General features: G+C 34.8%; 2 protein-coding genes and 1 pseudogene across 2 annotated transcripts; 2 read left to right on the top strand and 1 right to left on the bottom strand.

Annotated features, from left to right (window-relative positions):
• The first annotated feature begins 3,671 nt into the window (after positions 1 to 3,671).
• Positions 3,672 to 4,967, top strand: LOC132309220 (uncharacterized). The gene is made up of 2 exons (XM_059807548.1): positions 3,672 to 3,987; positions 4,108 to 4,967. Exons 1-2 carry the CDS (start codon positions 3,672 to 3,674, stop codon positions 4,659 to 4,661), a joined length of 870 nt encoding a protein of 289 aa, XP_059663531.1. The 3' UTR covers positions 4,662 to 4,967.
• Positions 4,763 to 6,230, top strand: LOC132309219 (uncharacterized). The gene is made up of 3 exons (XM_059807547.1): positions 4,763 to 4,972; positions 5,114 to 5,596; positions 5,704 to 6,230. Exons 1-3 carry the CDS (start codon positions 4,763 to 4,765, stop codon positions 6,127 to 6,129), a joined length of 1,119 nt encoding a protein of 372 aa, XP_059663530.1. The 3' UTR covers positions 6,130 to 6,230.
• Positions 6,231 to 17,055: 10,825 nt separating this feature from the next.
• LOC132310626 (small nucleolar RNA R71) lies at positions 17,056 to 17,154 on the bottom strand (annotated as a pseudogene).
• Between the last annotated feature and the right edge of the window lie 1,234 nt (positions 17,155 to 18,388).

The following is an 18,388-nucleotide window of genomic DNA, read 5'->3' as shown; positions in this document are numbered from 1 at the left end:
GGTCTCAACAACCTAAACATCCCTGTAACCTATCTCACCATGCAAGTCTACTTACCCATTCCCATCGTAATACCGTATATGAAAATATACAGGTAGGATACATATATTACAACTTTAAAGTCTCAACGTATGCCATAACATTTATTACATAATAGGGATGTAACTGAACCAACAATATACAACATTGTCCCACGAATATACATTGGTTGTTATACAAAAGGAAAACACTACAACCACCAGTTCCAACTCTATCTAAGGCTGGGGAGGAACGCCCTCTACGACCTCATTGCCATGACCTGAAAAGATTGTGTATAAAATATGGATAAGCACAATAGTTCAATAGGAGTTGCCTAAAGCATACTCCTTAATATCCCCGTGAATCCAAACATATAATAGATATAAAATAAAGGGATTATACAAGCTTGGGAAAATAATATCATGTGATACAATAAAATGAAGTGCAATGCAATGCTAATGCCAATGTCACTATCACTTCCTAACTTCCCGAAACACCAACCAACAACACACCTCAACGGTTAATGTATCCGGCCCAGAGTAATCCCCAGCACCACGAGAAGAAAACTAGTCATCTATCCTTGACCCAGAGTAATCTCCAGCGCCATTTGGGGTATAGTGACTTAACCATATGCAGGGTATGTCCCTACGTCTTCTCTAGATCCATTAACGACCTAGATATGAGGTAATCCCCGTCATTTGACTTTCACATTATTCACTTCTAATTCTTTTCTCAACAATCATCTAATGAGATGTCTCCACTTTAATTTCCATCCCAAATTCATCCCCAAACCATGCGAGATGAATGTACATTTATAATGATACAATATACAGCATTCTAAAAATAACAATTCAATCTCTGTTCCATGCAGAATAAACTTTATCAACCCAGTCCTTTCAAAATACTAGTGTGCTCAATAACAAAATTAACACAACATAATCACCTCATGTTCTTGATTTCATTGTTAATACACATAACACATTAAGCATGCTTCTTTTCACCCATTTATAGTACAATCACAATAAAAGGATTTAAAATCAATAGAACTGACTGACCAAAGGTAAAGATTATGCAATTTAGAAAACCCTATATCAAAAGAAGCTTGAAACCTTGCTAAAACAATTCAAATAAACCCAAAGGATGAATTAAAGCCATCAAATTTGGAAGAAAATGAAGAATACCTCTATGAATTACAACCATAGCCCTTCTCTTTAAATCCACCTTTGGTAATCCAAACAGTGAGGAAATGTTGGCAACTTTTATATCAAAAGGAAGTTTATAATTCCAGGAATGTTTTTCATTCGCAACGCCCCACCAAATTCCTTACACAAGTACCTCAAATTTACATGTAAAAGAAATGACTATGGAGGGACAAGAAAAGAGCCGAAAGAAAACAATGAAGAAGAAAATAGAAGTTTGCCCAACTCCTTCAATTTCTATACATGAATATGCCACCTATATGCATAAGTGTCAAGCCACAAAATGGTCAAAAGTATTACCTCCTTGAATGACCACAAGGCCCTCCAATATTTACCAAATTCCCTCCATGCCATTTGCATAATAAAAGTCTACTATGCCCCTTAAGCATTTCCAAATACCAATTATGTCAATTGCATAATAAAACCCCAATAATGCCCCTCATAAAATAAACAATTGACATTAAAAAAAAAATTAAAATAAATAAATAAATAATGAAAAGGAGCAAATCATCACAATTTCAGCAAGTGAATTCAGTTTCTTTTGAATTTTCTACTTTATTTTCATTTATTTTCAAACCCCTTGTTAAAATTTCTAGGATTGGCCCCATTGCCATTCCTTCTCCTATTTTGTCTTTTGCAAAAACTGATTAAATTGCCTAGTTATAAAAGGCACATCTTCATCAGAATTTTCATCAACAGAATTATCAACTTGAGTTCACTTTAAAGGAAAATTCTTTTCCTTTTGATTTAGATGAGACAAGAATTTAAATAAAAACTATACTTCAAGATATATAATATCTCAATTTTCACATTTGAGGACTTACTGAACTAGTTTTCCCAACAGACCATCAAAATGATTCATACGTTATTTGTGGCTGCTGTATGGAGTATTCAGTAAGAGAGAAATCGAAGGCTTCATGGTCATTTATCTAGGTCTCATCAAGAGGTGGCTAGACAAATTTTGCTGGAAGTTTTAGATATCTATATTGCTAATATTCATTATTTTCTTTAGACAGCATACATTTGTTTTTATTTTGTATAGGAAATGGTCCTATTCTTAAAGTCTTTATACTGGCCTTTCCAGAACTACTATGAGGGTATGCCCTCTGTGCACTTGTAATTATCTTTCCATACATATACAAACACCAATTCAAAATAAAATAAAATAAAATAAAATAAAATAATTTCAATGGTAAACAAGAGTAATCCGAGTAGAACATTTATATATATATATATATATATCCATAGGTAATCATCCATACCCATCAAACCTCCTATCCAAATAGTCCATGTGACCCTTTGGGTTTGGGTTGGTACATTACTACTATCCAAATCCATCTTCTTTTTGGACTTTTTGTACCGTTAGACGATCACAACTGGGGATTCTGATTGTTGGCTTTGGATTCCCTACCCTTAAGGTCGCTTTGAGGTGAGGTCCTTTTTCAGGTGTCTTACAATAGGCGCTGGTTTTGACAACGAAAATTATCAATTACAAATTTATATCTCACATTATTCACCTTTTGCATTATTTGGGTTAAGTTTGAATTATCCCGCAACTCAACCCCAATTTAGTTGGATTTCTAAGTCAATTTTAATTCCAAAAAAATTATACAACTTTGCTACAAAGTTGGTTCCGGCCCAAATTACACCCCAACTTTTCAGTAGTTATTGTAGTCATGATACAAATAATTTATAAAATAATGAAAGATGAGAAAAGATAAAATTGCTGAAGGGATCCCATGAAAATTCCTAGTTGTCTGACCAAATTAATGAAAGTAGTAGTATAAGATTAAAAGCGGTCATAGTGGATTGGGTAAACAGATTATTACATGCACTGTATCTGACCAAAGAGATTGAAAGCGGTCATAGTGGACTGCGTCAACGGATTAATTGGTTTCATTTGTTTTATAAGTTAGTCAATTTAAGTATATTATTACTATCATGTTTCTACAAGCCGCGTTAAGTGCAATAATATAAACAGAACAGTCTTTAGAAATATCAAACCTCATTTCACCTGTGGTTATGTTCAAACTCCATGCATAGGGATCATGCAAGGATTTTTAATTATTATTTTTCAAATCTATTATTATTATTATTATTATTATTATTATTATTATTATTATTATTAATCTTTCACTGAATATATTTTTCTGATAGTCAATAAAATTGACTTGCAATATATTTAACAAAAATATACATATGACTTGGCACATGGCATTATAACTCCAAGCCGATGACTTGGAACAAAGATTGGTTGGTGCTTGGTCGTACATCTTTCACTAGGTGTTCAATGGTAAACAAGAGTCATCCGAGCCCCCTATATATACTAAGCCTTCCTATCTCCCAAAACCATCACCAACAATTAAAACATCTTGCTCTTGTTCATCTATTATTGTGCGTTACTTCTCATTTCACCCAAAATCATCCTTTGTATCAATCATTTCTCGAAAAAGATCATGGAACTTGAGCAACCCATGTTGAAAGACACTCCTCGTGACCCAACGACGGATCTACTCCATGTCAAGGTCATGAATATGACAAAAGCATGCAGTCTTCAGGTTTCGAAATCGTTTAGGATGCTCGAAAATGATGTGCCGAATGGCCCTCCCCAAGGAAAACTAGCATGGTTGAGGTCTCAAGTCATCGGCAGTGATGTGGAGTTTGAAACTCCTTTTGGAAAGCGTCGGCTTACCTATGCTGACTACACTGCCTCTGGCCGATGTCTTCAGTTCATTGAGAAGTACATCATTGAGAAGGTTCTTCCATTCTATGGTAAGCTTGCTTAAGTATAATTTTTTATGTCAAATATTAGGTTTATATCTCATATTTTGCAATTGCAATAATTTTTTCACTTAAACATCAAAATTGAAAACTGTCCATTTGTGTTAATAGGGAATACTCATACAAGTGACAGTTATGTGGGGGATCAAACTACAACAATGGTGCATGCGGCAAGTAAGTATGTCAAGTCTTGCTTAGGGGGCAAAGAAGAAGATGCACTACTGTTTGTTGGCTCAGGCACAACCGCAGCCATTAAACGGCTTCAAGAGGTTATGGGAATTGTTGTTGCATCAACTATGAAGAACAGGGTTTTGAATAGCCTTAGGAGTGAAGAAAGATGGGTTGTTTTTGTTGGGCCATATGAACACCATTCGAACCTCCTCTCGTGGCGCCAAAGCTTAGCAGAAGTTGTAGAGATCGGTCTAGATGAAAATGGCCTAATCGATATTGCAGCTTTAAGACAACACCTCGAGTCATACCAGCACACAAATCGCCCTATGTTGGGTTCTTTCTCAGCATGTAGTAATGTCACCGGAATTTACACTGACACGCGCTCCCTTGCTTCACTTCTTCATCGATATGGTGCTTTTGCATGTTTTGATTTTGCTGCAAGGTACATAAAAAGTTTTTTTTTTTTTTTTTTTTTTTTTTTTTTTTTTTTTTGAGTTATGATGTTTAATTTCTGTAGGACATAGTACAACTTTTATTTTTTTTATTTTTTCTTTCTAAAATACATAGTAAGATTGATAATTGCTTTGCCTTAATTATGTGTAGTGGTCCTTATGTGGAGATTGACATGAGATCCGGTGAGGTAGATGGATATGATGCAATATTCCTTAGTCCACATAAGTTCGTCGGGGGACCCGGTACTCCCGGAATTCTTCTAATGAGCAAAGTCCTTTATCAATTAGGATCTTCACCGCCTTCAACATGTGGTGGAGGAACTGTTAGCTTTGTCAATGGATTCAATGAAGAGGTATGTAGATATGATTCTCTTTAACCTAATCTCGATCTACGTGCTAATATGAGAGTATAGGACGTCATATATAAAGTTAGCCTAGGTGATTTTATGGTTTCATTCCAATCCAAGTTTGCTAATATACTGCCTGTGTTTCAGGACACACTGTATTATGACGATGTGGAAGAGAGAGAAGATGCCGGAACTCCTCCAATTATTCAGAAAATAAGAACAGCAATGGCTTTCTCGTTAAAAGAATACATTGGTTATGAAGTGATCCAAAAGCAGGAGCACTATTTCATAGACAGAGCGCTTGACCGGCTTTTTGCAAATCCAAACATTTGGGTATTAGGAAATAATAGTGTAAAAAGGCAAGCTATCTTGTCCTTTCTCGTGTTCTCCACAACAAATTCCTCATTTCATGACTTAAAAAACAAGGCAAGTGATGGAGGAATTTCCATTTGGAGAGAGTCTGGAAACGTGAGAGATAAACCCCTTCATGGCCCTTTTGTTGCAAAGCTCCTCAATGACCTTTTTGGCATCCAGGCTCGTGGTGGGTGTGCTTGTGCTGGACCTTACGGTCACCATCTTCTTCATGTCGATGAGCCTCATTCAATTTCCTTCAAATCCGCCATCCAAAAGGTACCCAATTCACCATTTTCTTACTACTAAATTGCGGACTTGGTTATTAAATGTATAGACTATCATTTCTGTTTTTTTAGATCTTAATATATGATAAATTTTGACAGGGTTACCACGGAGTGAAGCCCGGATGGACACGAATTAACTTTGCTTATCACATGTCAGTAGAAGAGTTCGAGTTCATTCTTGCTGCATTGGAATTCATAGCCATGTATGGCCAAAGGTTCCTTGTGCTCTATGACTTCGACTGGAAAATAGGCAATTGGACATTGAAGAAGAAGGCATTCAAAGAGATTCAAGCAATCAAGCAATGCAGACAAGAATTCAATAATTTGTTGATCAATCAAGCTTTCCAAACCGCCAATTTTGAAGACAATAATGCAATTGCTGATAACACTACTATTGAGATGATTCACAAATATGTGTCTTACTTGGAAACTGCAAAAAAAGTTGCTCATTCTCTCCCAAAGTTTCCTCCTCCTAGAAAGGTTCCGAAAGAGATTGATCTTGATCTAGTGCAGTTCAGAATTTAGTCTTGTTCATCTCTATTTATATATATTTTTTATTAATTTTTAATCTAATGCAAATTTGTTCTAACAACATATGCTGACATTTAGTTCCAGTTATATATTGTTATGTGGAGCTTTTGCACACTAAAGATAAGTTATTCTTTTTTGTATCAGAAAAATAAATGAATAAAAAAATGGAATACCTTTTTCCTTTTTCTCCCATTGTTTGTGGTGTTCTTTTCTTCATTTCTCTATCTTTGTGTTTTCCTTGTCAGTATTAGTCCGTTCAAGAAGAGGATAAAGGAAGAAACAAACGAAACACAAAAGAAATAAAAATAATAAAGAACATGAACGATTTTCGTGATATAGTAGCAAAGTGTAATTTAAACCAAACCAACCCTCCCCAACTATCCTAGAGCTGCGAGATACTATTTTTTTTTCCGGCTGCTTTCCGACTCAGTGACATATATGACCTTTACACCCCTTTGACTGTAAAATTTTTCTTAAAATACAGAAGATACAAGGGCAATATATATATATATATATATAACAAGTCCAATACCCATAAATGCTCTGTACTACAATATTAGGCATCATCTCTTGCTTCTCAAACCTTTTTGCCTGAAAAAAGAAGTCTAGCTTGCTTCTTAAACAAGAGTTATGGTTGTTATTCCCATCTTTCAAACTTCATGGCCCTTCAATCTATTTTGTTAAGTAAAGAAAGTTAAATATTGTTTTAGCCACACGTATAGAAACAAACTTACCTTTCCTTTACTCTCTCTCCCCCTCTAGAACCCATGTTTCTTTTGAGTCCTACAAAACGGGTCACAGCCTATTTGAAGCCCTGACTGGGTGGTTGTCTCTGTCGAGAAAATCTTGTTGGGCTCCCGCGAGAACCCTATTTTTTTCATTGACCTTAGTAATATGTTGTTGTTGGAAGACAATGACAATTATTGATTTAGGACAATTTATTCATATTTAGTTATTTTTATTATTTATGATTCTTATTTATTTTTATTTTATAATTTTTTGAGAGATTTTAGTTTTAGGTAATTTTCTTATGTTTTTTGTTTTCTCAAGTAATTACTTTTATTTTTGCTATTACTTTTCATTAGAGTTTTAGGGTTTTATTTATTATCAATACAATGTACTATGACAGCTGAAAAACAATTCAATCATTTATTAAAAATTCCTCTCTGAATTCTCTTTTTTCTTATAGATTCAAGGTACCATATCATGTGGATTCAAGGTAACCATAGTTCCTTGTGAACATCTACTCGTTTCCACTACGTCGGTTGCCATCAGAGTCTTGTCGTACCCTGATCTGATAGTGATTGATTGGTTTGGCAGCAACCACTCTCGCGTTGATGATCGGGGAGTGCATGCCCTTTGAGCAGCCATTGATATATATGTTGGAGAACATCAGTTGGTTCGGATGGAACATATGATGTTACAAATCCGAAAGAGACTCGCTGAACTTGGGATTGATGGCAACTAGGATAATGAACCAATTTGAGTACTTACAGATGAAGTTTCGTGTGGCCAACCGAATATGATTAACGTTCCTGTACGTTCACGAGGGGTTCTAGCCTATGTTAAGTATTCTAGTGTCAACAATTACAAGAAGAAGAATAACTATAATTTTGTAGAAGCAAATCATAATTCTTAGAAGAAAAATTATGTTGCTTCGCCTTTCTTAATTGAAGATAAATCAGCTAAAAAAAAGATTGGATGTGAACAAAATTTTATCTTTGCCCCTGTTAAAGCTGAGGACATTTTGAAAGAGAGAGGCATGGAAGACATAACTGATGGTTTGATGGGGTTAGATACAAACCAAGTTGAAGAAGATCAAACCAAGTTAATCATTCAAGACGACATAGAAGAGTTCGAGCATCAAGTTAGTGTGGAAGCATACTGGGAAATTACAAGTCTAACGATCATAACAATTGTGAGATGTGCAGTGGAAGATTATTTGTGTAAAAAGTTTTAGATTTTAAAAACAGATCTGCGGCTTTCTATTTTAAACAACTTTACTTATTTTAGCAATTAATCTCATGTAAGAAAAATAAAGTAAAGTAAATAGAATTAGAGATAACACTAGAATTTTTAGCGAGAAAACCCCAATTGGTAGAATAGACCAACTGTTTGTGGGAAAAATCTCGTGGATTGTGCAGTCCAAAGTAAACCGATTCACTATGTTTGAAACAAATTAAGTACAATGGACTTTGACTCAGGCTCAAACCTTATCATTCTATCAAACACCAATCGCTGATAATCTTCTGGCTTTGCGACATCCAGTCCAACAGCTCTTGACTTAAGGCTTACTCTTAATCTTTGTAAAAATGATTGATGGTAGATCAAACAACACTCCTCGAATGCTTTGACCCTTTCAAAGTGTGATCGCTTCACCTCTGTTCTTCAAGATCTGAATTTGATGTAGAAGAAGTAAAACTGCTTTCTCTGATCGTTGTAGATGTAATATTTACTAAACTTTGAACACGATCAGGATTTGAACAACACTCTAAAATCACTCATGTTTATGTGTGTGTTCTAGAAAGAAAGACAAAAAAAATTAGATTTGATTTTCTCCAAAAATATCTCCTTATAGGCTTTTAAGAATTTTGAAGATGTAATGCAAAATCTGTATCAACCAAGATGAAATTCAAGGTTTATATAGAATTTTCAAAGACCTAGATATGCATAAGAAAAGGTAATTTTCATGCATAGGACTTTAATTTGGAAGAATTCTATACCTATCAGGAAGAATAATCAGAACAGAAAACAAAGGTTACCAAACCTGTCTCAAAGCCTTGAACTTGTTCAAGGAAAGCTAAACCAGTTCAAGATGGCTAGCGAAATTTCGAAGGAAGCTTTTGATTCTTGAACCGATTCCAAAAAGCTTGAACTGGTTCAAGATGGCCAGTCTTGAACAATAAAGGCCAGACACTTGGAAAAAATACTGTTTTGGTAAGTTTGAAAATATACCAAAGTATGAAAAGTGTCCTAACTTTAAAACCCATCTTCCTAAATTATTGTTCATTCCTTTTTCGTAGATCACAGTATACCAAACTTGAACAACTTTCTAATTCTGCAGCCGATCTCGATCTTGAAATTTGAACTTGAAATTACAACTCGATCAGACTTGTTTTGACATCAAAATTAGCCAATTACAAAAATTATATCTCACAACAAAGAGTATTGATGTTAGGTTGCCTTGTGCTTTTCCTAATCTAGTGGTAGTGGCCCCCATGAGCAATTCAAAATCAAGTGATAACAAGTGCCTCACTCCAATTCCAATAGTCACGCAAGTCTCCGTGGAAGGGGGAATTGATTACACGTACTTGGCTGGTGGGGTGCATTTTCTTATGTGATAATCTTAATTGGATGTTACCTTTAGGGAATGGATCCTCTCCAAGGAAATTTGTCTCCAAGCATCTACTGGTATTGAATCTCACGGTTGTTAAAGCGTCGCATCAACAACTTAATTAACAAATGAATACGGTACATTGGGACTAAAAACCCACCTTACTGTTTTTTGTCATCCAACTCTCAGATTCAAGGAGCAATTAGTTACCTTGCTACAATTGATTTCCTATCAGTCAATACCAGTCAATCATTCTCTTTGAAAATACGGTTCTTTCGTCTCTATTGGAAGACACTAGTGGCCGATTGAAGGAGCAATTTCAAACACATGCCTACCATAATTGCTAGCAATTTCAAAAATTTATTATTTTCAGTTTCAGTCAAGTTTACAAAAGCAAGATTCGTGGTTCCTACCAAAATTGTTGTTGGCCTGGTTGGAGGGGTTATAATGTATCGACCAATGAACACTGTTAATTATTATCCCTCTTAAAATTAGTTCCACATAAAATAGATATTTGGAAATTACAGTTGAAAATAATTTTAAGGATTTCTCTATAAATCTACAAATTTGGGTATAAATTTTTTTTTTAGACTTTGTGAATAAGAATATAGATTTCAATGAATAGGTGATAATTATATATATATATAATGATTCAACTAACCTAGATATTGCAGTGGGATAAAATTCTGGAAGATAGAGGAGATTCAAATGACCTTTGAGTTATTTGATGTACTCAGATCTTAAAATATTTTCTTAACTCAGAAAAATATGTGAAATCTTCCAAAGCTTCAATTTTAGCAATAAAGATTGATGATAGTAGAGGGAAATTGAAAAAGGAAAGCCTAACGAAATGGTATTTTTAGTCAAACGATACCGTATTCATTAGTTAATTAAATTATTAATGTGGCGCCTTAACATCCCTAGGATTAAATACTTGTAGATTCTTAGAGAAAAATTTCCTTGGAGAGGTTAGTACCTTTGCTGAAGGAAGTGGGTAGGATAAATCTGTTGTGCAACCCTATGACTATGGAATTGGATTGCCTTGCAATTATAATTATTGGCGAGGAAAATCGGGAACCGTCAATGGCATTTTGGATGTGTGGATTTTTTGCTATCATTCTTGAAGGAGCTTATGAAGCATCAAGGTTAAGTGAGTGGTTTAAAATTTTGTTCATACTCATATATGATTCGTAACAAAAACTCGAGGATGAGTTCTTTTGAAGTGCAGGGGACTCATGTAGGACAATTTATTCATATTTATTTATTTTAATTATTTAAGTTTTTTATGTATTTTTATTTTATAATTTTTAGAGAGATTTTAGTTCTAGGTAAGTCTCTTATATTTTTGGTTTCCTTAGTAATTAGTTTCTTTTTGCTATTAGTTTCCTAGGGTTTTATTTATAATACATACAATTAATGTACTGCGAGATAAATTCTCTTTTCCCATTCAAGGTAACCCTCGTTCCTTGTGAACATCTAATCACTTCAGCTACGTCAATTATTAACTGCTCGATTAACTAATTTTACAACTTTCTATTAGGCTACAAAATAAATGAAATTGCTTATAATTTTTATTGATAGATCAAGCTAAAAATTTGAACTCTCGTTTCAACAGAATAGGTCAACTTCGAAAACCAAATTCTAGACTAAAAGCACAAAAACAAGAATCAACTCCACTAACATAAATTGAATTTCTTGAATTTCTAATAAACTTATAATGGTGGAAGAAAGTGGCCACTGCTAATAGTAAGTCCATTCTTAAAGGTGAATATATTCTCAAGCCATTCGTAAAGTGGCCACTGCTCATAGTTTGTAACTTAAGCAAGCTTCAACAATATTGCATTTGAATATAATCAATTGAAGAAACTTTAATGAAATTTAATAAACGAAAACAGGCCTTTTCTTAGCAAAAATCATCATCCCGTAATCTACTTTCGAACAGATCACTTGTCCCACACATTGAGCAGTTTTTCTCTGCTTCTAATATTATATATAGTGAAGATCAGGTTGTGTAAGTGTCAAATGATGTTGTGAACAACATACTATGGTCTCCCAAGTATCTATTCAGAATTTTTTATTATTGAGGACGGAAGCTTTGTTGCAGAGAATTGGGATCCTCATGTTTTAATTAGGATTCATGTTCCAACGAAGATTATAAGGAACAGAGCATCCAACCACCTTTAGAGGTTTTATCTGTTAACTTATGCAATGCACAAGTGGAATAGTTTTTTTATGTCTCGACGTAAATGCAAAGGAATTATTCTACACAGATTTTTCTGATATGATTCGAGATCGATTAACTTGCTAATATGATCTGTCAAATATTTGATTGAGCTGTAACTTTGTGATTGATTTGTAATTATGTGTAATTAGGAATAACTTTCGGAAGTTTGCCTTCTTTTCTTCTGTATATAAGCTACTGGACAGATTCAATGAAAGACAGAAAAATGCATTACATTCTTCTTCACTTTCTTTGTACTGCTTTTTACTTATCATGGTGTTAGAGCATGACTATGGCGCTCCGAGCAAAAAAAAAAGAGAGAAGCTTAATCAATGGATCGATCGAGCGACCCAAAAAGTCCAGCGATCTGCATAAATAGGAGAGATACATATTTATATTAAGATGACTTACGTATTGTGTTATAGCTAGAATCCTACAAGGATTGTGTTGTTGACTATATATATATGTATATATATTTGGGTGAGTGATATAGTCAGAAATATATATAAAAGATAGAAGAGATAAGGCAGAGAGAGATCTGTAGAGAGAAAGAGAAAGAGAGAGAGAGATGCCAAGAGAAGAGAAATATTCGGGAGGAAGAAGAAGAAGGAAAGAGGAAGAGAAGGAAGAAGGGAGGGTGAACCAGAGGGGAGGCCGGACCAGTGGAGAATGGCGGTGAGGAGCCAGAGTTGCAGTTCGGATCTGGAAGCTTACGACGCCAGTTTCGTTTCGAGACATTCAGGCAAGTTCTTTTCTAACTCTCCTCTTAGAATCCATGTGTTTAACACCTTGGGTATCAATATCTGCAGATTAATTTGGTATGCTAATTCACCAAGACATAGGTTTAAACGCATAGAACGAAACGGGTTATAAGTATATGTGTATATTTATTTGCATGTTTTCGTAGAGAATGTTTACATTGATTTAAACCATGATATAACTTGATGTTAATACACGATTAGATGCGAAATTATGAGTTAGGATGTCCTAGGATTATGTAGGATTACTAGTACACGAATCGAAGGCAAAACGAACAAGCTATGGAGGCTGTATCACTGCGGACGTACAGTGCTCGAGGTTAGCGCTCGAGCACTGTCCGTAGCGCTCAAGCACTGTTGTTAGTGCTCGAGCGCTAAGGGCTATTGAGTGCATTAAATTTCTCGGAATAACTTCTAATTGATCTCTCAAGGATCCTGAACAAGTCCTTAGGCTTCGGGAACGGTGTATAGGATTTAATTGCATGATATTTATATTATATTTACATGATTAATTAATGGAAAAGATAATAATAACCATGTTAAAACTATGGTATTTTAGTAAGCATGTAATAATCATTTCATAAGTTGTATTATGAGGTGTATCATGCTCTTATACGTGGTGTTGTTAACGAAATCATAATACACTATTTATTTAAATTATTTATATACTTATAATATGCATGAAAGACCTATGAATGATTTTTCTCATTGTTAATTGTAAAGTTTAGTACATGGTTAAATTGGAGGCATGTATGAGTTGCCAAAGGCATAAGTAAATGGCCTTATTAATTGTATGAACAAAATACGTACATGGGAAATATGGATGAATTGCTAATTAATAGTATGGATAAAAATATACTTTTGGAGGTATGGATGGGTTGTCAAGACATAAATAAATTGTCATTTAGAGGCATGGTTGATTTGCCAAAGTATTAATAAATTACTTGTAAAGGCGTGGTTTATTTGTCAAAGCATAAATGAATTTGTTATGTAAGTTAAAAGGGAATGTTCTTGATGTTTAGATTTAGGTATGTATATGTTTAAATCATTTTTAAATGGTTTTAGAATTCAAGGAACGTATTAAAAGGATGTGACTTTTATATTATATAAAATTATATATATATATATATATATATATATATATATATATATATATATATACACACACACACACACATATATGTATCATCTTATATTAAATGTTAAAACTTTAATTATGATTATTTTGGTTAGAGATGTTTTATTTATCGGTTTTTAGAGGCTTGGTTGAAGTAGCTTACTCGTGGGTCTAACCCACGCTTCATTTTTCAGGTTATTAGAAGTTTCAGTCTCGAAGTTGAGGATCCGCAGTTTGGAGACTTGTCTTTCATCTACTAATCTCATCTACTTTTTAGTAGTATTGGCAATTATTATTAGATGATAATTTAATCATGTATGAACTGATAGATTAGTAATTTTGGTTTAAGGGTCCTTGATGAGCGCTAAAAGTGCGCATTTTAACCCCTTAAAGTTAGGTATTCTAGAACCTTTATCTATCTTATTTTTCTACTTTAGATTCATTTCATGTTATTTCCATTTTCAGGTACTTATCCCTAAAATAAGCTAACTCAGCCAAATAAGAGCGGAAATGAAGCAATTCTGGGATGAATCAAAGAAAAGAGCAAAGTATAGCAAAAGGAAGCAAAAGGTGGAATTTCAGCAACTTCGATCGATCTCTAGAAAAGTTCGATCGATCCAACTTTCATCGATCTCAGCACTTCAAGATGGATCTGAGCCATGTTTGACCCTATTCAAAGATCTCAAAGTTCGATCGATCCAACTTCATTTTCTGATCGATCGAACCATCTTGTCCTTATCCAAATGATTGATCTTATCCAACTGTACCACCTTACCAACCACTTTTGTCCTTTTCCCAAAAATATCTTCAAAATATCTCAGATTTGTTTTTATCCAAAAAGGCATCGCCATAGAGGATCGATCCAGCTTCAATTCGATAGATCTCAGCCATATTCGATCGATCTCACCACAAGTTCGATCGATCGAACTTCCCAAATCCCGAGAAAATCCAAATTCCAGCTTATTAAAAGTTGCCTCATATCTAATCATTGGAGGAATATTGGGTGTACGAGCCCAGCTCATTTGGGGTGATATTTGACCTACCTATATAAAGAATATAAGCCACATTTTGGAGAATACTTTTGGAGATACTTAGAGGGGAGATTTAGAGAGAATTCTTAGTGACGAAGCAAAGGAGAGGAGGAGGCTAGAGACACCATTGGAGGTTCTTCATCAAACAATGAGTAGATTTCTTCCATGGAGCTTGCCCTTGAGGGGTGGAGGACATCATCCATGAGTGGCTAGACATCCTCTTGGGGCTAAAGTTAGCCCTAAGCATGCTTTCTACATCTTGATTTATGTATTTTTTAGGGGATTTGTATTGTGATACATGTTTTTACACTTTTATATATGTAGATCTTGTTTATTCAATGATTTGTATGGTTTAATACTTCCAATTGATCATTTCATTCTATCCATATGTCTATGTATGCTAGAATAGATGTTCATGTGTTTGTCTCTATTTCTTGTGTTGTTAATGCATGTCTATGTGTATTAATGTTATAAATCTAGAGATTGTCAAGACATAGCACTTAATGGAATGTTCTTGTGGTTTATTTGATGGTTCAAACTCATTTCTTAATGGATTGTACCTCTCCCTTAGTTTAATTAGTTTAATTTCATGTCATTAGCTTATCGTAGTGTAGTTGTAGTTTAGATGTTAAATGGGAGGATAATCCATGCTTGTTGTTGATGTTCCATACTTATGAAAGCAAGTAACATATATCTCTACCCTTGTGATGTGTTTGGATTGTGAGCTTAAAGAAAGTATTAATGGCTTAATTTGATATATTGTACGATCCACCATATTGCTTAGACAATATATGCTTAATTTGTCATCCATACTTGTTGAAATAACCTCACACACACACTTTGTTGCAATATATGTTTTTCTCCTCATTAATTATTCGTTAAGGGTGTAGAAAAGCTATGCTTAGTGGTGATCTCTAAACCCCAAGATCTCTCTCTCTCTCTTTTATTCTCTTTATTGCATTATTGTTTACTTTAGTTTAAATTGTATCTTAGTGTAATTCAACCATCAACCAATCTTTTGATCACTCGGCCTACTAACCCTAATCTTGATTCCTCAACCTAGTACGACTCATTAATCCCTTGGGACGATCCATACTTGCCCTAGCTATATTTTTAATGAAAGGTAGTAGTGGCAATTTCTAAATGTAAAACTTGGCCACATTCATCATAGCTCTACACCACTATCTTTTAGTGCAAACTTTAGGTTGGTGTGCGACAAACCACCAAGTTTTTGGCGCCGTTGTCGAGGATTGATTGATTGGCAACGTCGTATTTGTGAAATCAATTAGGAATTAGTACTCCTTTGATCATGTCTTTACTTTATTTTCATTTCAATTTTTATTACTTATTGTATTTGTTCTTGTTTGACTAGGAGCATTGAGCTAAGAAGGTGAGCAAAGGAGCATCCAAGCAAAGAAGCTAAGCAAGCAAGGAAAAATGCTAAAATCATAAAAAAAATTACTAAGCTAAAAGCTAAAAAAAAATTTGGAGTTGAAGTGCTAAAGGACCTTTGTGAGCTTTTTCTTACTCAATCTCTAGTTAAATCGTCGGCCCGCATGGAAGCTTGTATTTTAATTCTTAGATAAATCATGAGCCCGCATGGAGGCAATTTACTTTTCTTGCATATTGTTAAAAGTATGGGAGTATAGAAACATTGTATGTGGAGGAAGTTTATTAATTGTTGATTTGTTGTGAAGGTTAAGTGTTTATCATTATTGCTTGTTGTGTTGCATTGTGCATGCATGGTCGTAGATCATTGAGACCCACTCTTGTCCCTTTAAATTTTCATCTTGAATCCATTGTTCGAAACCCTAGGGGAAGAGAAAGTTCTAGTCAATCCATTTCATCAATGGAAGGACACAATGAGGACTATGTGGAGGACCTCGGTCACATAGACCAACAAGGCATCCTCCACCCCAATGTGCATCATGATAACATGCAAGTTCCATTAGGCATGCCGAGACCATTCGTTCATCCAGCACAACAACAAGGCCAAGTTCCATTAGGAATGCCAAGGCCAATCTATACTCCACCACTCCCATCATTCAAGGCAATCATGGTGCCCCTGTTGCACCTCCAATCGCTAATCCTCCCCTTGCTTTAAGAGATCACTATGTGCCTACTGAATACAATACACTCACATGCATTCAATTGCCACCATTTGGAGCACACCACTATGAGATCAAGCCACAAACCATACAAATGCTTCCTAATTATCATGGACTTCCAAGTGAAGAACCTTACAAGCATTTGGATGAGTTTATTGAAGTATGTTGCACCGTAAAGTACATGGACATGCCGAAAGAGATCTTAAGGCTTAAACTTTTTCCATTCACCCTCAAAGACAAGGCAAAATATTGGTTTAACAATCTTAGGCCTTTTTCAATAACTTCTTGGGTAGAAATGCAACAAGAGTTCTTGAAGAAGTACTATCCGGTTTCTAAGACCAATGCCATGAGAGCTTCAATTAAGGAATTTTCACATGGGGATGGGGAAACATTTCATGAGGCATGGGAATGCTTTAATGAATTACTTAGGAAGTGTCCACATCATGACATGCCCAAATGGTAATTAGTTCAATATTTCTTTTAGAGCTTATCGGATAATTACAAGGGCATGGTTGATACTTCCATAAGTCGCTCTTACATTGATAGGCATGAGGATGACATGTGGCGTCTTTATGAGAGCATGAGTGAGAATTATTTGTATCGAACTTTATCTTCCAAGAATGGTAGGAATTCTAGTGGTAGGAAGAATATTGACTTACATCAAGTCAACCATTCCAATGAAATTGTTGCCGAGATGAAATCCTTATCTCAAAGGTTTGATCAATTCTTGATCAACCAAAACTCGGCAAATCAAGTATTTTACTTCCCTAACCATTCTCATCATGCATCTAATGAGACATGTATGACTTGTTCAAGAGTTTTACATTCTACTTCCAATTGTCCCCATGGACATGTGCAAAGTGAACATCATGAACAAGTAAATGCAACATTTGTTAATCAAGGTGACGACGGCCGTTCCAATACGCCAAACTGAATGTAGTGAATGTATGGTTCAAGAAAAGCCTTTTATGTCAAATTTAAATTTATAAAAACCACTACCAACACTACTACTAACGTAGCAAAAGTGAGTAGGGATCGTCCCAAGGGATTATACGTGTTAGAATTTCAACTTCGACTCTAGCGTACCAAATGATTGCAAAAGAGAATTGGGTTGGTTGATTACTTCTAGAAAAGAATTAATTAAAATGCATTAAGATAAAGAGTAAGTAAGAAGGAAAGGTCTTGGGGTGTAGAGATCACCACCAAACAATACTATTCCAAACCATAATCAAGTGACTAATGAGGGAAATGAATGTGTTGCAACAATGTTGTGTGTATAAAAGACATTCAATTGGTAAGGGTGACTCAACAAGTGCAAATTGTCTCAATCAACATGTGTGAGGCCACAATACATCTATTGGTAGAGGAATATATTGTCTAGACATCATGTGAAGAGAACAAAATATCAAATCAAGTCATTGAACCTTTCATTAAGCTCATAGTCCAAGCAATCCATAAGGATGACTTAGTTAAACATGCATTATCTAAACATCATGTGATAGGCCACAATTTATCTATTGGGAGAGGAATAAATTGTCTAAACACATGTGAAAGATACAACATATCATAACTAGTTATTAATCCTTCATTAAGCTCACAATCCACATACAACACAATATTAGAGGAATATGCCATTTGGACTCACAAGCATGGAACATCAAACATCAAGAGTAGATTGTCCTCC

Source organism: Cornus florida, unplaced genomic scaffold (assembly GCF_030987335.1).
Source record: "Cornus florida cultivar Cherokee Brave unplaced genomic scaffold, ASM3098733v1 CherokeeBrave_3.0.0_Hap2_Chr05, whole genome shotgun sequence".
Lineage (NCBI taxonomy): Eukaryota > Viridiplantae > Streptophyta > Magnoliopsida > Cornales > Cornaceae > Cornus > Cornus florida.
Note: the sequence above shows the minus strand (reverse complement) of the source record. Positions and strands in the feature narration are given on the sequence as shown.